A 23,715-nucleotide genomic window follows, 5' to 3' on the forward strand; every position below is an offset into this window, starting at 1 on the left:
CTTTTCATGTATGCCAGCCTCTGCTTTATACATTTCAGTCATTGTGGAACACGTGCAAATGCAGAAGCTTCATGTCCACTGTCCAATAGGACACAGAAACAATGGTTTCTCTTGTCCTTTCTGTTGTTTGGACGTGCTGCAGAATGCAGTACCCCAAAATGAAAGTTTCAGTTATTATCTGGTTGTTGTAAGTCAGTGTCTGAACTCAGCCAAAAGTTTTTATCTATGGGTTGTGGCCAAAAGTTATGCTTCCATTCAAAGTGTTTATGTATTCACAGCGACAAAAAATACAGGTCACTTTGCTTTTTACTTACTTTTTGTTACAAATGTTGAAAGCCGAAGATGAATTCAGTAAGGGATTCGAAGATTCATATTTGATAAAATGCTATCGAACTCCACATTGGATAAGTTTGCTTTGAAATGTTGTGAAGTGTATTTGAAAGAAGATACATATAAATAAATGCACATATTTATTATTTATTATCTTTGTAATCTTTGTAAATTTGCTAAACTGTGCATTACACTGATCAGGAATTCAAAATGGAAGTACATTTGGGGAAGCACGTAATGACTTCTTTAGGACTTAAAACACAAAGCAGGGAGGATATGAGGGAAGCTCAGAAGCTCAATGCATCCTGGTAAATGTAGGCTAAAATACATCTTCCTGCTGCCCACTGTAGTACATTGCTTAGCGTCTGTGTGTAATACAGTGATTGTACCTTAGTACCTCACACAATCTCACTTCAAATATCCCTTTAAGGCCTTGTGTGTGCAGCCAGGCTGATACAATACACTGCCTGTCTAGTCTGGGAGGTAGATCAAAGCTATTTTCTTGCTTTTGTCAGATGTTTGCTATGATAAAACCGCTGGCCTCCATGTTAACAATGGCAGAACCTGCTTCTGTTTCTAAGAAAACTGAATCACAAAGATTTCTTTTTAAGCTTGTCTCACAGATGAAATCACTTTCTTGGTTTGGTGGATGAAGTTCAGTAGTCTTACGGGGAAACAGTGGCACCAGTAATATTAACTACACTACTAAATAGGATATCTGGATAAACTTGAGCAGCAGCTGAATGAAATACTTTCCAAAAGTTAAATGTAAGATCAAATTTTGTGGAAAATTGTGACAATGTTTATGTAGTGATTACATGACTATAAAATCTGTCTTTCTAGTTTGATCTATGCTAAGCAGCAAACAGCCATGTGAAAATAACATTGAAGGAAAATGATTTCCATGAATAAATTACAGCTGCCGCCAGAAAACCTCACATTCCAGACTTTGGTATTTTTAATGGCCTTAATATGAGGATAAATATGTAAATAGTACATGTGCAGACTAACCTCCACGACGCCCTGGTTTCCTCGTATGACCACTTAAAGTCCATTTATGTTCTCTGATACACCGGCTAATAAAATTTAAAACTCACATTTCAGAATGGAAACAATACTCCTCAGCTGCTCTGTAATCATTTCATCTGTGCCCTGCACAAATTGTACGTTAACATAATGTCCTGTTCCCACACTGCACTCCCAGTTTTAACTATCTAATTTTTCACTGTTCTGACTTTTCGTAAAGGTCAGGCCGACCAATACAAGACAGGAAATGATATACAGCTGCACATTGGACTCTCTGGAAATGATGAGAGGAGAGCGAGACACCAGCAGCTGTCACTACCTATCCACAAATACTTGCCTGTTTTGAAATAGATTGTTAAAGGCACAATAGGACTAACTTTTTTTTATTTTTATATTCACTGTTCCTGAGAGTCGTATATCAGGCTCATCATCTGTGGAGAAATCAGTTTCCTTTGGCTCCTCCTTGTGTTCCTAATATCATTTGGAATATTCCACATCACCTGAACAAAAACTACCAATCAGAGCAGGATGAGCGCAGTGTCACTGTTCACGCACACGCTGCACAGCCCCCCTCCCCAAGGCATGCTGTCACTCAGTCAAACACAATATCTTCAACACTCAGGAAGGTTTAGGAGCTTTACAAGCAAACTCTCTTGCAAAGTGAGAAATTCAAACAAGTTGAATGTTTAATTTGTATCTTTTTGTACGCCATTTGCATGGATACTGGCTTGTGTGTGCCAGACTGAAGAAGCGGGTGGAAGTTGTGCTCATTCAAGTTCTCAAGCAACTCTCAATTTTACCAACTGCACCTTTAAGGCTTTTGATTGTTCTCTCTGTTTGATTTCACACATGGCTACTTTCACAAAAAAAAAAAGGAAAACCAAATCACATGGAGCAGTTTAGATGATGAATAAAGTTAGTTAAGGACTATTACTGTAATCAGTTTATTCAGAAACCAATTTCTGGTCAAATTTGACATTTCAACAGCTGCCATGTTTTTTTTTTTACAGTTTGACAACCTAAAGCAAAGACCACTGACAGCACAGTGGCTGGTGTGTTTGTCCTGTCACGTACAAGAAGTCAGATTAAACCACTTGTCATCAGTTTGTGGAACACAATGCTTGAAAGGACACATTTTCCAGCAAATTGCTATTTAGCCTGAAACAATAAGTAGAAATGTGACTTTTTCAAGCTACATAAGTGTCTATATTTTACTTTAGTTAATTTTTAAACATCTCTTCTGGTCTAAAACATTTCTATGGTGCCTGTCTAATAGATAATTAATGAATAGCCTCAACACTTAAAAAAAAACACATGTGGTGGAGATATTTTGCTGTAACTCCAAACCAGTAATAATAGTGCTGTTCTACGGTTTGTAGAAAAGACAATATGTTTGTGGTGATTAAATGTTGAATGGGAACAAATTCAACCTGCTCTTAGCATTATAATGAACACTGATATTTTGTGTTTTTCCCACAGAAATGAGCAAATCAAAAACTAAATTTAAAATGTGTCCATGAATACACGCCAGTGATAAATGTGGGAGGACAAAACACTTATAAAGTGCAATGTGAACAAAAAAAAGAAAAGCTGCAGTTATGCACAGACAAGGTCTTCAGGCAACGTTTCACTTTGGAAAAGAGCAGTTCCCATTTTCAGAGCACTGCCCTCAGGATCCGCCATAGGCATTTAGACTTTGCTCCCTACAGCTCCCAAAGCTAAAATCTGCAAACAAACAAAGCTGTTCCTTGAAAAACATAGTCCAGGACACAAAGTGAAATAGTAAACAACACCAGAGCCAGGGCCTTCTTTTGTATCTACCTATTCATGTTCTATACCCAAGGATCGGCACAGGGGTTGTTTATAGGGGTTGGCTGCTTCTTACAGCCTTGGAATACTGGGCACATTTTAACAATAAAATGAATTTAGATAAATAATATCAAAGTTTAAGCCATAGCTGATTGAAAGATGGTTCTCCACAGAATAAATTGCAGCTCATTCATGTCACAACAATCAGCAAAACGTGTCTAGCCTACACAAAATTCTGAAACTTGTCTTTGCTCAAATAATGAAGCTCCTAATGCATCGGCAGCCACACCACCACTCGTTCACTGTTAGCCTGCACACTTCAACTAAAACATGAGTGGTTCCTCCAATTGTCAAGACTGTTCTTCAACACACCTAACAGCAATATCACACCTTCCCGTTGTGGACAATACCTTTTGTACATATCCACTGTGACATCACCCACTGGCTTGTGGACCACCATTTTGCCATTTTTTCGAGTTTGGCGTCGCCAATTTCAGTTTTATGGCCTTTGCCGTCCCGTGTAGTATGTAGTACTCCCATGCTAAAGCACACAGTGCTTTATCATCTATTTTCCTTTAAATAGGATCATATTTTACTAAATGAACATCACGATGTGTTAAAGAAGACATGAAACTAGCGACTGAGACCATAAACTCACTACGAAAATGTTTACTGAGGTAATAAATCAAGTCAGAAGAAGGCTCATTTTCTCAGAGACTTCCAGTCATTCAGACTTCTTTTTCCAACCTTTAGAAAAAATGTAGGTTTAAGGCACTTAAACATTGGCTTCATTTTTATACATCCTATGCTTTCCATTGGCTGTAAAACCTATAGCTGGATTTGTGGTGTTTTCAAACCCATTAAATTATATTAATCTAAACAGTGTGAAACAGTTATGTGTTCCTTAGGAGTTGAGCAAAAGTCAACAGGACTTCTCTTCTTGGGCTTCTTCAGTTCTTCAGAACTCTTGGATGGGAGGCAAAACGTCTTCAAGTACCTTCAACAAGTCCTGTTGACTTTTGCTCAACTCATAAGGAATAACTATGACCTGAATGACTGAGAATCTTCACAGACAAACAGTTGTGTGATTTCCCCCATAAAAAACATGGAATAGATTTTCTAAATTTGAGCAGAAATGCGGTTCCCTCTCCACTTTTACTCCTGGAACAGTCTTCACATTTGTCCACCTCCTCAGCTGCACCCTGTGCTTCTTGTTATATACAAATATTAGCATGCTAACATGGTTAACTGAGAGCTTAATCATACACTTGCTTAGCGTCAATATGCAAGCATTATGATTATACTAACATTAGCATTTAGTTCAAAGCGCTACTGTGCTTCTTTATTTATTTTGCTCTACAAAATTCTTTTTTCTATTAAAACTGGGCCAAATGTATGAATTTTGTTTCAACACAACGCAGCCATACAGGACCGTATAATAAAACACAGTGTGAAATCACCAATATAATGATTTTTCTGTGAGTCCACTCTTTGATACTACAGCGGCACTGACCCATTTCAGTCGGTGCTCCAAAAATATTATGGTTCGATACTCTTAGCCCTAGTCTAAATACTGAATCATAGATTGCTTTTTTCAGCCTCGTCACGTTGTGGTTCAACTCATTCACTTTTCTCTTCCTTTGCAAAAGTTTAGTGGGTGAGCAGTGCTCATCAAAAACCTCAAGAGCTGGAGGCAAAAGCTGCCTTCCTGCAGGGAGAGGAAGAAGAAGAGGCGGAGGAGGTGTTGGGTACGCAGAGCATGCTCGGTAGTGCCTTAGAATAGAGCTCTGCTGACCTTGAGGGTGTCATATCGATCGATCGGCAGTGAGGAGCTGTGTGTGCATGTGAGAGAGAGGGAGAGAGATGGAGGCGTGTAACTCCAAACAAGGAGAAAACTGAAACCTGCACTAATGATGAATCATTGATAAGTGGACAAGAGAGGACTTTCTCCTTCCAGCTCTCTCTTTCTGTCAGTTTTTCTTTTCCTCTTTGCCTTGCTGTATCGCAGTTTTTACCGTCTGCTTTCTAGCTAGGACGTCTTCCTCTGTCTCCATCTTTTTTCTCACTCTAGCTTTATGTCAAATGTCAACTTTAGCATTTGCTCTCTCGTCTTTTCTGTCTATCTCTCGCTTTCTCCACTTCACATTTCACGTTCAATCACTCCTGTTTTTGTTTTTTTTTGACATTTCCGTCTTGTTCCCGCATCAGAACACGGGCTCATGTTGACGCTTCCCTTCCTACAGGTGCTCTGAGGGCATGAACACATATAAATGCTGCAATGTCCTCCCCTGTCTGCCTTCACCGTCTGATCTGTTGTCTTCTTTTGGGAGCCTACAGTCACTTTTGGAGGGTTGTTATGTGTCATTTTGTGCAAAATGTTAGGCTTCCAGCATGCCCATTTAAGCCGGCCTGCTCTGTTTCTCAGGATCCAAATCTCCAGGTTTTTATTTTTCATTTTTTCAGCTTATACATAATTTGTACTCTGCTCTCTCTCACAAAATAAATCCTGACTTCAAGCTTAACTGACATCTTTCACTCATATACACACTACATGCATCACTAATTTAATAACGTTCCAATACCCATATTAACTTCTGGAAATACTTCAGTTTACAACAAAGCTACTGGCCCTTGAACTTTGTGGCAAAGGGGACTCATCCAACATACAACTCAAGATTGTGTGGGGAGAAATGTAGCTTCGTGTGGTATTTTGGACCCAGACTCTGACAGTGTATTTGTTTCCTCCTTTTTCAGACCACGCAAGTAGTCTCACCAAACCTGCTTTGCTATTCTCTCAGAGTTTCTCTCAGAGAAAAGAAGGGCCTATTGATCAGATAGATTTAGCCTAATTTGTGAGCAAGTTGGATTTTAAACGATACTGATGTCCCACCTACTAAAAGTGCAAGAGAAGTTTCAAATACTACATTACCTTTTAACTTAAGCAGCAAATACATTCTGTAGTTCCTGGTCTTATTGGCTGTGCTGTGTACATGGATTCAGGCAACATGTCTTCACTGTTCTCAGTGACTTTTTATTCAAAGTACCCACTATAAACAGTTCACAGTGAGATTTTAGGATTGTCCAAAGGAACTGGGACGTACAGTACAGTAGTTTCAATGCTGGGGGCACCACCAATTAGATTCCACCCAGCTTCATTGTTGGAGAAAGTCACTTTAATACTACTTTATAGCCGGAAACTTTGCTGATTTGATTCACTCCTATTGCTCTCATCAGTGTCATTTCCTGCTGCAGCAGCTTTTTTTTGTCAAACAGACAAAGTTAGTGACCAGCTGGTGAACACAATGGAGCATTTAGCAGCTAAAGAACCAGATATTTTCCAAAGGAGTTGGTGGAAACCAAAACAGAGTTAAAAGGAGGGTGTATATTGGATTAAACTTTCATCAGGCTCAAAATAAATGCCAGTGCTAATACTGCCGAGTGTCTGCTGGATTAATAAATAGACATCTGTTTGCTAACATAATGGCTATAAATTCATAAGGTGATAATATGTCAGTGTTATGTTTACCGCTGCCAAGTGGCAAAATATCTACTATCATATATAGAGCAAAATTAAACAAGATAGTCCAGTAATTCAGCTATGCTACATCTAAATTTACTCTCTCATCACTATAGTTATCCACATGGTTAATCTTACATTTAACCATATTTAGTTACTCCCATTTACCAGCACAAGAACATACACAGCTACATACAGTGTGTAAAATAGCCATCCTGCGTGTGTCAAACAGCAGCAAGTAGATTGTGAGAAGTAACTGGCACCAACTGTTGGCCATGTTTATTGATGAGCAGAATAATGTAGTCAATATAAATAATGTAAAGCAGCTACAGATTTTTACTCAACTCTGAGAGAGAGAGACGGACAGCAAATCATCCAGAGTCAGTGAGGCGAGTCGAGCCTTTCTCATGTACACCTGTTCACTGTGGTAAAAGGACTGACATGCTCTCTTCACACTTTCTATAATCACAAGTTCAGCATTGTCAGTGCTGACTGTGTTCATGTGGGGGCGCGTATGTGCATCTGCGAGCACATGTTTATGATTTGGAAAACCAAGTCGCCATGACAAAGTGTTGTTTGTTTTGAATTAGCGCTGGTAGTGTGCTGCCATCTGTGGTTGTATTTCTGTTGTTGACGTCTTTGGTCATCGGTCTGGTACAAGAACTATATATGTGGAGGTTTCAAACAAACAGCGGTTATGTGGGCACAACTGTTGCTGTGCGTTACTCACAGCTCTCCAACTCACCATCTAACTCTGCTGTTCATACTGACGCCACTAGTTCTCAATCTCTCGCTTCAAACGCAACGTCAAAATGCTGCAGGGCACATACATCTGGATGTGAGTGGAGCATAAGGACGGGACTGCATGGGGAGAGGAAGTCGACGGTGGAACGAGAGAAGGATGAAGACTCAAGGGGAGCAATCAGAAGGGCAGAACCGTAATGTGACCTAACATCCTACACAGGAGTGGAAGTGCATACACATGCAAAACTGCTTAGAAAACACACATACACACAAATACAGATATATATAGGGGATGCTAAGAGGCATCGGAGAGATCATTTCCTTCACAGTAACCTCATTCACCTCCCTTGGAGAAAGAAGAAACCACACACAAGACCATAAATACAAACACTTATGCACACAATATATATACAAGCTGCTCCATCTGTCTTGCACCCTTTCTCTCTGGGGGGCCATAAATCAATCACTGCCAAAATATTGCTCTTCAACAGTGCAACCGAGAGACACACACACACATGCACAGGCACAGACGCGTGATAACACATATTTTGTCTCCACATTTGAATTCACTTTTTGGTTTTTGTAATTTGAATGTCAAATGTGGACCTTCACTGCATCAAATGCTAATGGATCAAGCGGCGCAAAAAGTTATTTATTCCTGAAACAACTATATCTGTAAACGGCACTAAATTACTTCCTCAGAAAGTTGTGTTGCTTATCATGAATGCATTTTAGTTTTTCAACCAAACTGAGCTGAACTAAAGTCAACTGTATGGAAGGCACAGAGAGTAGTTAAATATTTGAGTTGCTAAATCTACTGAACTTTACTCTCTTTTACAACAAAAACAGAAGACTGGAAGACTTACTATTCTTAAGCTGCACATTGAACATGTCTGTATTTGAAAAACAACATGACCATTGTTACATATGTTTGTATAGAAAAGGGAAGCCTGATGGAGGTGTTGTTATCGTTAGTTCACAATGAATAAGAAGATATCAGCCAAGCGTCGAAGTGAGCAAAACAGACACAAAACAAATCTAGCAAGTCAGAATGATAAATACTACCAGAAAATAGATTAGTTACACATAGTCACACAGTGTTCTTTGTGTGTGTGTGTGTGTGTGTGTGTGAGAGAGAGAGAGAGAGAGAGAGAGAGAGAGAGAGAGAATGAGAACAGGTTCTGTTTAGGAGGACAGGAGTTCAGTTTAGTCAATGTGTGTTATTCACCAGCAGTGAACCTCCTTCAAACAGCCGCTGTTTCCACCTTAACAAGATGGATTCATGGATACGTGATGATCTGCATATTAAATTACAGCTAGATTCCTGCTAACCCTAACATCAAACATATATCTATTCCATCTCGGACTCAGGCCCAGATTATCGCCATTTGAGCTGATCGACAGTTTAAATCTGACTCTCAACTGTGAATCGAAACCTGCACCGTCTATACCTTTGCTGGGACTCAACAATAAATTCAGTTTAAGGCAACCACTAACAATTGAAATAACACGAGGCAAAATTTTTAAATCCAGAAAATGGAGATTTAATTTTCATAATAAATTAGTTCCTGATTTTGCTGTTTAGGATTTTGCAATAGGCTTTTGAAGTATCCATGAGGCCATCCATGTTACACTTAAACAGCCCAAAGCTTTGATCTAGACATCCACAAACAATAAATTACCGCCATCATTTAAAAAAAATTATTCTGGTGTTTTCTGTCCTCTCCCACATTATGGACGCCACCATGCAGATAAAAGTCAGGAGTCTTACCTTTGATGCCAAACTTGGAGTTTCCTCCAAACTTGAGAATAACCAACATTAGAAGGAACCCAGTGAAGGCGACAGCAGCAATGCCCACCACCACGTACACCTGCACAACGAGGAAACAGAGTTATAAATCTCTGATACATACACGAGCACACACACACACACACACACACACACACACACACACACACAGAGTACACACAAAGTACTGGTGTATCTTTGCATTGAATTGGGCTCATTCAATTACTTAACCAAACAGTCAACAACTGACAGAGATGGACAACAGTGATGCGTAACTTACAGCGACTCTGTCTTCAGGAGGGTCTACAGGGGTCTCTGATGAATCAGAGGGAAAGAGAGAATAAATAAACATGAAGTGCCACTCAAGGAAGTGAAGGCAGTGGGAAGTACAGTGTTATATGTAGTAATAACATACACTTTCAAAATCTTGAATACATATGGATAAAATATTATCTATTGGTAATCTGCTTTTGTTAACATTGCGTTAACAATGTTTAGTAGGAGAATTTAGTTCAAGCTGGTTAGTATGCCCTTTTGTTAATTGATCGTTCACTAAACCCCTCACCCAGAGGGGTTTAAGCAACCAGTGCTTAGAAACTGTCCATAAATCACACAGACCTGTCAAGCTTGTTGTGTTTATCTGCCCTAACATTAACCTGGCCAGCTACACCACTACCTACAGTAACGTTTATCAGCATTATTTACAACGCGCATCAGTATTTTATAGATTTTGTGGGAATGTTTGTGGGAATTTTCAAAAAACATAAAAAAATTGTTTGTGAGAGAGCCGTTCTGGCATGGTACTATATCAGAGTTAAACATTCAGCTCTGTTAGATACGGAGAAGTTTACACACCTGCAAACCCAGACTTATCCTCTGAGCTAGTCTTAAATTCAAGGTTGGTATTCATTCTCAAAGCCCTTTCTCTTATAACGCTAAGCATGAATCTAACCTCTACGCATGTCCAAGTATGTAAGCTAAGCAGTCTTCTTTTGTGAAGAAAATTGTAAAATTTTACAAAATTACTACTAATCTTAAGAAGGAAATATGTGCCGTGACAGACCGGAAAGATAGACAGGCTTATCAACAGGAGGGTCGGAGTCTAATCATCAATTAATTTAATTGTGTTTGTGTTTTGTAGGTGAGCAGAAAAAGGTATGGCTGTACCTGTGGTTACATCTGCAGGAGAAAGTAGGTGTTGGGGAAAGAGACAAAAGAGACAGATTAGGTTCCTCATTGACATACACTTAGCAAATGATGTTGTCAGTCATGCCTATTCTCTGAGCTTGTTCCAAAAACACAGCCACTACAAAAACACAATACACAAACCAACAAACAACATGTATTTGACATGCTCAACATAAAAAAACCATCAGTGCTCTAATCCCTAGCTGCAAGGATGTGTGGGTATGTAACGCACCCTCAGCAAAGACAAAAGAGAGAGATTTCTAAAATGTCATTTGGGTTAACTGATGAGTATGAGAACGATGAGATGTTAAACAAGAAAAACATTTATCTCAAAACACTGACACTATGAGCACCAGATGAATCTAATCCGAGTGTGTTACATTTTACGTTTGATAAAACGTTTGTACTTATGAAGATCTTTTTCACTCACCATAATAGTAAACAGTGTCCCTGTCCCTGTCAATTCCTGCACATTAGGAAACAACAAAAAGAATACATTTGACTAAATATTCCCTTTGTTCAAACAGTGAATGGATCCTGAATTTTTACTTTTATTGATACTGTTGTTCTGCTGATACTGTTTGATCAACAGTCCGAAATACAAAGATATTATCTTTTAATATCACATAAAATAAACATAAGCAGCAAATCACATTTGAGAAGCTCAAACTGGGGAATTTTGCTTGAGAGATTTTTCTCAAATAAAAAAGTTTTTGTTCCCCATTTTCTGCCGATCGACTGATCAGTTCATCGACCAATTGTTTCAGCTCTACTTTTGTACTTTAAATGAAGGTAAAAGCTTAATTTTTGAAAACATTAGCGTGCAGTCACTCCTCACCATCCCAGGGCTTGTGCATGAAGTGAGCCTCCACCTCCTTTTGGTCTCTCCCGTATTTGTTTGTAGCCACCAGCGTGTACCGCCCATTGTTGAGGTGTGTGGGGCTGTCCAGCTGCAGACAGCCATGGTACTCTCTCTCTGTGATGTCATGGATCAAGGTCATGATGTAGAGCCCCTCTGTCACCACCTCACCATCCCGATACCACTGTAGGTTGGGCTCTGGGTTTCCTGGAAAGATAATACAATAGACTCTCTACGTAAGGATTGGCCGAGTGGCGGAAAGAGGGACACACGGAGGCCTGAGCACACAATTACACGACACCAAAAACAGTTCAGACTCGATGTGGTGAGGTGGTGAAAGAATACTATATACTTAATGACAACAAAGGAAGGAAATCTATCCGTCAACACAGAAAAGTTAAAACGCTGTATCCAGTTCTCTTTATACATCCATGGTTTGGCCACTGCTCCGCCCCTTTAGGAGACTAGCGGCAGGTCCTGAGTCTATTCAGTACAATGAGAGAAGTGATGATGATGACTGTTTCTTTCGCCCCATAGTCACCGAACTAAATCCTGGGCCCAGTTTTCACAAGCTACATATCTTCTGAACATTCCGTGGCATTTTTCAGGCGCATAGATCAGGAGAAAATTAACTTTCAAGATTTACCTCTGTCTCAGCTACGTACTCTTGTGAAATCTGACCAACACAGATATTGTTTCAGGAGACAGGAAGTGTATACCATATCATACCACTGGCACAGCTTGTAATACGTCATCTTTGCTTTTTCTGTATCTGTGTATAAACTGTGACCCTAAAACAGAAAAGGGACATGTTGAGGATGTCTCTCTTACCTGACACGCTGAAGGGGATGCACCAGTGATGGTCTGGGATTGCATCACTCAGCTTTGTGATTTTGGGAGGAACTGAGTATAGTAGAGAGAAAAGCAAAGTAAGGAGCAATTCAGAGGTAAAACTGGTGAAGCATGCAAAAACACTGATTAAAAGATGAGAAGAACAGTTGTCCTCGCAGGCTTTTAATTCCCTGTTTTAAAGTCTACGCTACACTATTTGACACAATAATCTACATTGAATCAGGGCTGCTTGCCAGCGGACAAACTTACAAAGAATATCCAGCAGCACTGAGGACTCTTTCTCTCCAACAATGTTCTCAGCTTTGCAGCCGATCTTGCTGTTGTGGTCCAGCGACGACAGGTTGGATAGTCGCAACACCGAAATCTGGCCTGACGTTTCGATCTGATAGGGTAAACACATCCATATATCAGCATGAAGATTCGGGCTGTTTATCTCATGATCACACTACTTTTAATCAGATGATTAGTGTATTTGATCAAAAGTCTGTAATGGTGACATTGTGTGAAACTACCATAACAAACAATCTCTCGAGGTTTGAGAGCTGCAGGAATCAGATTTGGCCTTTAAATCTAAGCAGACTCAGATAATGTACAAGCTGAGTAATGTGCATGTGCATATGTGACAAAGCATGGGAAGCACTGAGTTTATCCTCTCATACAAGTGAAATCATTACATTCATGAAAGGCAACATAAATCAAAATAAATCAGTGACAGTAAGTTTTGCTCAGGTCTGAATCACAGTAAAACACTGTAAACTACAACGATAGGAATTAAAATTATATTATATATAACATCTTACAGGGATGATTTATTTTCAGGGGAATTCTACTATTTTAATTACAAAATACAAAGTATTTCTGATTCCTTTTTATTAATGGCTTAACAAGGAATTTGCATGTGTACTGACAACATGTAGCTGAGCTCACTTTCCTACTGTCTAAAGGATCTGAGAAACATTTAGGAAGGATTTGGCTTTTTTCTGTAAGTGACAACTGTGCAAAATGCCCAGTACAAGAGACTCTCTAAAACCCCAAAGATATATTTCACAAAGAAAAGCCCCAACTTTGTCTTCCAAACTCACATTTGAAAAGCCAAAACCAGCTAACACTTTTACATTTTTGCTTGGAACCTCAATTATTTATCAAACTTTATGAAACTCATTGTTTCAGCGCGAAAAGCATTAACACTTCATTCCTATAACAATTGTCAAAAACCGTGTGTGTGTGTGTATGTGTGTGTGTGTGTGCGTGTGTGTGTGTGTGTGTGTGTAACCTGACCGCATAGTTGGAGACCAACAGCATGTCCCATATCAGCTGAGGTGAGGGCACCCCAGAGGTCATACAGGACAGATCCAGCTTCTCCCCCTCCATTAACGTCACTTTGGATGGGCTTAACGTTACCATGGGAACCTCTACATACAACCAGGGTGTGGGAAGGCGGAGAAGCAGAGGAGGGTGGTATAGAGGTAGAGAGAGCAGAGGAGGGGAGAGAAAGCGAAGGGAGCGAGCTTAGGATTCATGGCCAACTTTTGTCTTTTCAGTTGAAACACAAGGCACGTAACAACCTCGACAATAGGAGTGGAAGAGCAGGCAAACACACACCCACTACCACAGAGTGAAAAGAAGACACAAAGAAAGACCTCTAATCCAATCTCCCTCTCTCACTCCCTCTCACTCTCTCTCACTGTCATTTAAGCACACTCACCGCAATCAAACAGTCAGACAAAGAGATGGAGTTCAAACACAGTGATGGTTACACTGATTACTAGTGCATGTCTTAAGCAGCCCAAGTACTAAATTGATTGGACACTGTCTGAAGCCTCTGTCAAAGCACTGGTGACTGTGTGCGTGTGCGTGCGTGTGTGTGTGTGTGTGTGTGTGTGTGTGCGCGCGTGTTTGTGTGCGTGCGTGTGCGTGTGCGTGCGTGTGTGTGTGTGTACAGTGCTGACCAGGAGGTGACCTGAGTATGACCAATCAGGCTCAATCAGAGTCTTGCCACACTTGTCCCCTTTCAAATAACAACCCTGGCGGAGAAAGAAGAGAGGATGAAGAGGAGAGGAGGAAGAGAAGAGCAGATAAAAGAGAGAGGAAGGCCGGAAAAAAAGATGAGGAGAAAACAAGGAAGAGAAAAGAGAAGAGAAGAAAAGGAAAAAAGGAGGTGGAGATAAGAATTCAAAAGAAGAGAAGAAGGTGAGAAGGGAAGACAAAATGAGACGAGAACCAAAAGGAAGAGAACAGAAGAGAAGAGGATGAGAGCATAGAAAGAAAAGAAGAAAAGACAAGAGGAGAGAATGAAAGGAGAGAGGAGGAGAGGAGGAGAGGAGAAAAGAACAAGAAGATGAAAAGGAGCTGAAAGAGAAGGGGAGACTGAATGAGAAGACGAGCAGAAACAACAACCAAAAGAAGAGAAGAAGACAGGAACAAAGAAGAGAGGAGAAGAAATGGGTGTCGACAGCTACTGCAGATAAAACTGGACAGATTTCTTATCGAACCCTCTCCTCTCCCCGTCTACCCCTCCTTCCTGCTCCTCTGTCCGTCGGCAGAATGCTTATCACCAGGGCAACCCACTTATCACTACGGCAACCCACTCAATCACCGTGAGACCCACAAAAAACCAGTCATTTCAGTGGTGGCAGGCCAGCTCCCATATCTGAACCACATATCTTAACAGGCTCTCAGTAAATCAGCTTTCTACTGCCACTACAGCCATCTGCAGGTCACATTACACACACACTCTCACACACACACACACACACACACACACACACACACACACACACACAGACAGCTACACCCCACAGAGCTTAGACATCAGAATAAAACGTCTGGAAACCTCCCTGCTTTTGATGTGAGTGCAGTTGTCATGACCTGCCAATACATGAAAAATTATTTCCATGTTCAATTATGTACGAGTGCAGCTTTGGTAGTCAAACCATCCATGACGGCCTGTGTGATTGTAATCCTTTAGCTGCTCTGATGTGTTCAGAATCAACAAGTAGGATTGAAGAGGAATTTACCGTAATTAGCATGGTAGGCCAGTCAGTGTCTGTGACAACACATGAGTCATTACGTGGAAAGATTTCTCTATTATGCGCCTCAGCGTTTGGCCTGTGCTGCAGCCCACCTGCAGCCAGATGTAAACATGTGGAAAATACTGACAGTCAAGTGTCCGCAGAGGATAAGCCAACAACGCAGCAGTGTACTAATGCGAAACATCACTTTCACAATTGTGCATTAGGTCGAATGTGTTTTCATTTAGTCCCAACCAAATGTCCACTTAGTAGTGTTCAGCTGTCTTCAATTTGTTCCATTCATGTGTAGCATTTAAATAAATTCAAAGGACCTTGAGTTTGGAATTGTTTTGTCAAACTACTATTTCCACAGTCCAAAATTAAAAAGAATTTGTGCTTAACTCGGAGCCAAAATAGACAAAAAGTTAAGTGCAATGAATAAAATCATCCCAGATCTCGTGATTGTGTTAACGCTGATTCCCATCACTTTCATACTCAAGTGAGTGACTCCTTTATCCAGCATGGAAGCATCTGCAATTACTAATGTTTCTCATTTCATTTATTCAGGTTTTCCTTTAATTTGTCATCCATCTTTACTTAAAGTAAACTCACTCACAGTAGCAACGTGGATTAGAGTGTCTGTCTCTTGACAGGCCGAGCTACGATGCTGATGTTTTAATTGCACAGCAACTCATGAAACCAAAAAGTAACTCAGTCACATTTTCATTCATTCAAATCTTACAAGACCTGACCTCGGACCAGACTTCTGGTATGTAATTAAATCCTTACATTTATTCCAAAAACCTTACTTTAAAACTGAGAATAAATGGGATCTTTTGTTTTGTTTTTTTTATTTATTTATTTTTATATTTTATCAATATTTATTTATGGGACTCACTTATTTGCATTTTCTCTATTTCTTTATCTTATGTGGTTGAGATGTCAATGTTGCAAACTGACTGATTTTTACAAGAGGAGAAAAACTGTAACCATGAAAGCCTCAACCTATCAGTCCTTGAAGACTGAATGTGTGAAGAATACATTACATTAGCACTGTGTATATGCCAGTCCTTGACACCCTTTAACCCACTGAATCCAAATTGCCTTCATTCACCAAGAGCATGTACTATGAATGGCCTGTGAATTACGAGTACAGCATCAGGGATGATGTGGCTCTGAATAGCTGTTCACAGCTCATGTTTAAAAGGAAAACATCCACTGCTCTCTGGATTGAAACCTCTGAACAATATGCCACAGCATACTCCAGCGTCATTGTTGGAGGTGTCATTGTTGTCAGCTCTTGTTATAGGCCACAATAGGCACGTCCACATCGGTGTTCAGAGAAGTGTTCACATTTATTATGTGGGGCTCCAGCCTCTCCACCGCAGAGATGTGGTGATTTCTGATGGGAGACAGATGCAGGCGGGAGGGAGAGACACCTCTGACAAAATACAGCAGGGAGGGAAGGAAATGTGCTGGAAAGTCACACAACACAAAATCTGTCCCTGAGTTTGCCTCTATATCTTTTTTTGTCATTCAAGCACAGTGGTGACTGTCAGTGAATTATGAGAAGGATTCACAAAGTGGTGTGCAGACAAGGGGGAGGGGAACGGGAGGCAGAACTGGCTGAGCAGTTTCCAAACCCAGAATCTGTTATAGACAATTAATTTTCTGCCAAAAACTGTTGTCAATCAAGATGTCAGCTAGCCCGCTCTGACCTGCCTTGTCTGTATCTGGTGCTCTTTTACTGTTTATCTTAATAGGTGCTACGTTTCAGTTCTTGTGGCAAGGGATTTAGAATTTATATTGATAACTACTTAAGATTTTAACACATTTATCCTGCATCCGAACTTGGTTTGAAGTTAATTTTCTCCATCTAATTGACAAACCAGGTAACATTCATTTGGTTAGGGTTATGGTTGGGCGACTAAACAGCTTGGCTTAAGTTAGAAAAACATGAAACATGAAACATGAAAGGCAGATTCACTGCCATAACCTCCACACCCTTATTTTCCACCTCTCTACATGAAGGACACACTCCCTTCTGCATTTGAATTGGGTGTAAATGTTAAAGTACAGAACTGTCCACCTACTCATCATTCTTGTCATATGAAGGACCACTGGCAAATTATAAAATCAAAAGAATTATCAATCTTTAAACAACAGCTTTTCCTTCCCACTTCAAAGCTTTCATCAGCTCAATCAGTCTGTTTGCAAGACCTCACTTCTAAAATGACAGCAGCATGGTCTAAAAAGGGACGCAGATGGGCCAAACATGGGTGAGACGGCACTCAACATAATGTCCATTATTTTTTAAAAAACAACCTCATTAAACATCAGGGTTGCAAGACACGAACGCCATCCTAATCTGTTTCTGGTGATCTGCACAGTGCTGATTTTCTTTGTGCTCTCTAACTTTTGGGTTGATTTAAAGTTTTTATATTACAGCTTTTGTGTCTTGCTGTTTAATTTCTTGTTATCTAATCAGTAAGTGAGAGGTCTCCCTGTCTGACTATAGGAGATTCGCACATGTGAATAGCATCTACAGCCCACAGACACAGGAGCCATCTGGCCCTCTTGGTTGGTCTGTGCTGCCATTTACTGCCTGAGTTTGTGCCTACGTGCTGCATTTGTGCTGCACATATACAAGTGCACACTACACAAAGAGACGGAACCGAGACAGATGTGTACATTTATGGTTACAAGGCACAGTATGTTCACACATCAGGAACGGAGACAGAAGGTTGAGAAGGAACAATGAGCAGAGGAAAAAACAGTTGAATAATGATCATAGAGATAGACAGAAAGAAAAGGGGATGACTAAGGGAAGTAAAACAAGAGACAGTAATTCCAGAGACAGATGGACAGACAGACAGACAGACAGAGAGGGAGACAGATGAGGACAGAGTGCTGCAGTGTTGTGATGTGACTGTGATGTAAGCGCTATGGTAGAAAAAAAAAACCTACATTACTTGATCTTCACGTTAACAAGCTAAAGTAATTTTAGAACTTAAGAAAGAGTTGTAAAAGGGAATTAAGCACCAATAGAGTGTTTATGGGATTTGTAGGGTTTTATGCTCCTTTAATTATCCTATTAGCAAACAAATGAGTGGGAGTTTTATATACCTGCAGCTGTTTGTAACCCAACATTGTTTCTGAGTGACACAACTCGCTTATTTTCCTGTTGCACAAGCATGATGCGACTGCAGTCATTTTTAGTAAAGTTTCCTATGGGTCAGCTGTGGGGACAGTCTGCCAGCCTTCTTCGAGTGGAGCTCCAGCAGCAAACAGTCCACAGAGAGGAACAGAGAGAGAGACATATGTGGGTGGCCTGAGAGATCAGTGTCACCCCGAGGGCATTGTTGGGCATTTCCTCTGCTTTGTGCCTTCCTCATATGTCACTCAGAAATGTTCAGACAGACAGCAGGACAGACAGTCATACATGCAGGCAGACAGACAGATGGAAAATTGGAAATAAAGAGCAGGCAGGAGAGGCAGAAGACAGCGAGGAAAAAACGACAGAGAGAGTGAAAGGGCAGCAATTTGGCCAGACTGAGGGGTCTTTTGGTGTATCACTGTTAGCCCTGGGGCATTATTTGGCAACCCTGCTCCACCATGTCCTCCTCCTCATATGTCACTCTGCCAGGGGGTCCCCTGCCCACCTCTCCAGGGGCCCTGCTGTAACTGTGCTAATGCCAAAAATAACCTCCCCTAATGGAAGGGAGGCAAAGGGGACGGATCAATAGGAGTTATCAATGACATTGTTAGCTTCCTGCAAGCTAACTTATTGTTTGTGTCCTGTGCGTCCCGACTGCCCTGAGCTATTTTTGACCAGATTGCTTGCTCTGTTAACAAAAGGCAAAATACTTTGAGTTTCATGTTCTGGGTTATTAGGGTAAAAATTTGATTACATTCAAACTGAGGCTTATAAAGCTTTTCTGACTGCTATTATTGTGTGTTTTATGACTCTAAATCAGACATGAAGATTCCTTCATTTTCTCACTTTACAGTGACAAACTGGATCTGACTTGACTTATTGCCCCAAAGGCTGCAACAATCTGCATTTCATTTGTTTGCTTTTGTTAAGATCAAGCTCTCAGTCATTACAGAATGGCAATTTTAGCCAGATTTGAGCTTATAAAAACCTACAAATCCAGGGTCATTTTGGACAGACCTTTCTTCAGGCTCTGACTTTCAGAGACAGGTTAAACTGTAATCTGAGCCCAAAATAGAGAGATTCTAGAGAAACGAAAATGAAGAAGGGAGGAATGAAGCATCAATTAACTGCTGACATTTACATTCAGGCTCGATAAACACTCCCCTAAGCTAGTACTTAAAAGGTTTGTGGTCTGTGGCAGTCTGTCAAGGAGTGGCAGCAAGCTTGCTGGTTAGCTTGACATTACACTTGTGTTGTAAATAACTGTATGCACTGGTTTCAAAGTATTTTCTGGTTTCTAGACACATATTTCTTATATTGTCTTTTGTCTTTTGCAACTTAAACAAGGGTGCCACTTTTTCCCATTAATTCTTCACAATGGAAAATGTGTTTTATTGGTCATAAAAATGTGATTATCTATTTTACAGATTATTATTTTAGCAGCTTTCCATGAGTCCAGAAAGAATTCCTTCGTGGACAGCTGAGATATGATGATTCAGAGAAAAAGGAAAGGAAATGTGTTGCGTGACAGCAGGTCACCGGTGCTATAGGACATGGTGCAGATTGTCTTTATAACACTTCATTTTACTGATGCATGCAGTGAATATTCTCTTCTCTCAGCATCTTTGAGACTCACTGATGGTATCCAACCGTTCCCTCTCAGTGTAATATCTTTCTGCTTCTATAATGTCCTGTACAGTGACCTTTCGACACCTCTGATCAAACGTCTCAGATGACTGTAACCAGTCTATAAAATGACATAACCTCTCATACAGCGCACACGAACACCTCTGTGTATGTTACACGTTTCGCTCGGTTCCATCTGGCAGCTAATCTTTGCAACATATGAGAAAAATCCCTACAGCACAGCCTGTTTGGTGCCAGTAGCTTTTTAGTGGCACCCAGCAGAAACCAAGCTAAGCCCTCTATAAAAGCAGGGCTCTGAGTGTGCATGCATGTGTTCATTTTGTCATTTGTTTGCTCATTCATGTGTAAGACATTGTAGCTTTTTGCAGCGCACTGTGTCTAGGGAAATTACAAAATACAGGCTAAGCAGAGCCCTGCGTAAGTGAGATACAGCATGTATCTCACTGTAGCTCATGAAAGTTCACATACCAGCGGGTAAATACTGCTGATTACTGCAGTGGATCTAGTTAATGCATTAACCTTATTATTTATACAGTTATTCTCATAGGTTTTAACAGTAAGCTTCACTTTCCCCAGTAGTTCATCCCCCACACCTGCCAGCAGAACCACTTTGAACATTTGCTATTGTAATAACAAATTTTATACATTTGTCCTGCACTTAAACACTATGTAATATGCTAACACACACACAACTGTGCATTTTCATAAAAACAGATGTGTAAGACACATGCTGAACACATGAGAGCACACACAATCGTAACGATTTGGAAAAATCTTTGTAGAGGAAACCATTAGGATTACTGTTTTCCTGCTTTGCACTCCGCTACAGCTCGTCAATGTCTTTTCCAGCTCCTTACTCTGTGCATGTGTGTGTGTGTGTGTGTCCTCACCACAGTTAGGTAGTGTCAGTCTGGACAGCAGCTTGCGTCCTCCTCCATCCTCAATGCAGTACAGCTCCTGAGTGTCTGCTTCCTCTCCTAACCACAGCTTGATCCACATGTTCTCACAGGAGCAGTGCAGAGGGTTCCCTGACAGGATCCTACACACACACACACACACACACACACGCACACACACACACACAAAGTCAGGAATCATCATTTACAGTGAGTAGTAGAGCAAATGAATAACTGAAATAGACTAAGGAATAACTTAATAGTAACTAGTGTCAAAGTGATCATTTAGACCATTTAGACTGATACTCCGGCCGTATCTGCCCATTAAATACGTAACTTAGCTTGGCATAAAGACTGGAAACAAGGAAATGGCTAGCCTGGCTTTGTTGAACAGTATTACCAGCACCTCTAAAGCTCACTAATTAACACATACAAAAATTAGCAGAAACACAGCAAGTTGTTGTGTGCTACACTACGTCTTCCTGGATTAGTGACTATTTGGAACTAGACAACGAGTGAACTCCAGAAAGTCACAACCTCCGAACAAGAAATAATCCTGCACAAAACTCCTTGTGAAGCAGCATCTCATTTCAACTCTGAGCATATTTCCTCAAATGTTAAACTACAAAATAAAATGCAGTTCTTTCAATGTGCACTTTGAATATTAAGAATCTACTGAACAGTATTGAGCTGCACTGAACCACAGGAAAGAAAAGTGCTTTTCCACATAATTTTATTGTCTCAATATCTCTTGATGCAATGTGAGAATGATTGCTTGATTACAGTGATGGGAGACTCAGTAAAGGCTATGTTTGGAGGGCATGTTAGCCAATCACACTGACCCCACTTCAGTTAATTCCAGTCTCCACCCTGCTGGCTAAATCGAATCAAGCTTCACCTCATGATTCTATCTGCAACATTACAGATGCTATAGGTATACTTTCATCCACAGACTGTGATGATAAACGTGAGGTGAGCCAGAAAGACAGAGCCAGTAACAGACAGACAGACAGCGACTGAGATGGACAGACTGATAGAACAAGGCTGCAGTGAACTCACAGATAAGAGATGTTGAGGTATTTGAATATCCTCCAGGACAGCGATGACAGGTTGTTATCTTTCAGATTCCTGGAAATTAAGTTGAACATCAGGAAATGAGATCGTAACATTACAACAAAATGTTAGGTGGATGTTGCAGCAACTGCCGGCTCATTTCTACGTGCACCAATAAGCCTGCATTATTTTTCTCATTAAAAGTTTTCCCCTCTAAGGATTGTGACAATTAACCTTAAGTGTTGCATTTGATCAGTATAATAAGTATCAGACTTTAATTATGTTGACAAGATCCCAAGATCAATTCTAAATCCTGTTCACTCTGAGCCTGAACTGGGCTTCATTTCCATCAATCACTCAGCCATCACATGGTTCTCTCTTGATAATATTACAAATAAATTTACATTATGATATAAATGTGTTTATTCAACAATTTTGACAATGAATAATTCAACAGAGTAAAATTAAAACAACAATCAAATTTGCTCACGGAAGAAGATAAATAAATGTGTGCAGTAGTAGTAGTAGTGGTAGTAGAAGACAAAGAGTAGGTGAATTTTTACTTACAGGTACTGTAACTTGATGTTGTATTCAAAGGCCAGCTTCGATACATATGTTAGCCTGCTGTTTGTCACCGTTCTGACACAAAAACAAATACGTCAGTATTGTTGTCAGCTTACAATAATTAGAAACAACTGCGCCATCAAAAACTTCCTGATCAGTTGCATAAAGTGGCACCAGTATCTAATATGTCATGTTAGAGGAGGATACACACCAGCAAAGAGACCTTTTCACCAAATCATATTCTTATATATAGACTTTACAAAGCATATATTGTACAGATAAAGTAAGGATGGGCATTTCAGACAGGTAGAGCACATAATGTACATTATTGTCCTAAGTGTAACGTTGCATGAGTACAGGTCTCTGGAGTGTGGATGAGACACAGAGAGGTTGTTGTTCACATTTAAAAGAAACCAATTTTCAATTCATACGGTTTTCCATTTAACAACCTTTAAATGAATGATGCTACCAAAACTGTACCAGTCCGAAAACAATATACATCCTCTGAATATGTCTGTCATTTATTTATTATTTGTGTCACATGGACCTATAGAACACCAAAAAATACAGCTGCAGTGGTGAAACATTTGTCAGACATTAACAAAGCATAGCAAACCTTCCTGTTTCTATAGTTGATGGTGAGGTAGCCAAATGTAATTATGAAGAAATGTTTGACTTTTGGCTAAACTCTGCTGCACATCAGACTCTAAACTGTAGTTGTTTATTTCCAGTTTATACCATCCATCTACAGACCGTATTTCCTTGGACACCAGGAACACTTTGTGCGGAGTGTCATGAATATTACACTGTAATGTTTCAATCATACAAACAAATATTTCTCCTCGCTAATCCAGGGGAGTCCATGCGAAATGTCCCAATTAAAGATATTTCTAGAGAGCCGTCAGCATGTCTGCCACGTGCAGCGCCAACACCTGCACATTTATTTGCAGTAAATACAACAGGTGTCTCCATACAAAGTCTGTTCATGTACAAAATCATGTTTGAACAGTCAGGTGCCTTTAATATTCCTACATACTGTGCATTACTCAGCACTGTTAAACCCAGGTCCTGAGAGTGCGCACCCTTCATCTGCTGAGAGACAACAGCTTTTCTGTAGTGAAAAGTTAAACTGATGTCCTGTGACGGATTTATCTCAGCTGACATGACTGGGACTGAGCAAAGACTGTCATGTCACCATTTAAACGTTAAATTACTGTAAAAAATATTGAAATGGTGAAATTATATCATCATATTAGTATCAAGACCTTTTCCT

The 23,715-nt window shown here is 40.2% G+C and overlaps 1 protein-coding gene across 1 annotated transcript in view; it reads right to left on the reverse strand.

Moving 5' to 3' along the window:
- Positions 1-21,953, reverse strand: part of ntrk2a (neurotrophic tyrosine kinase, receptor, type 2a) — a 67,057-nt gene extending 45,104 nt beyond the window's left edge. The window contains 8 exon segments of the mRNA XM_070833508.1: positions 9,198-9,297; positions 9,496-9,528; positions 11,204-11,469; positions 12,094-12,165; positions 12,364-12,504; positions 13,398-13,526; positions 20,820-20,968; positions 21,885-21,953. Coding sequence (XP_070689609.1) covers positions 9,198-9,297; positions 9,496-9,528; positions 11,204-11,469; positions 12,094-12,165; positions 12,364-12,504; positions 13,398-13,526; positions 20,820-20,928 — 850 coding nt within the window. The 5' untranslated portion in view covers positions 20,929-20,968; positions 21,885-21,953.
- Between the last annotated feature and the right edge of the window lie 1,762 nt (positions 21,954-23,715).

Source organism: Pempheris klunzingeri, chromosome 7, assembly GCF_042242105.1.
Source record: "Pempheris klunzingeri isolate RE-2024b chromosome 7, fPemKlu1.hap1, whole genome shotgun sequence".
NCBI lineage: Eukaryota > Metazoa > Chordata > Actinopteri > Acropomatiformes > Pempheridae > Pempheris > Pempheris klunzingeri.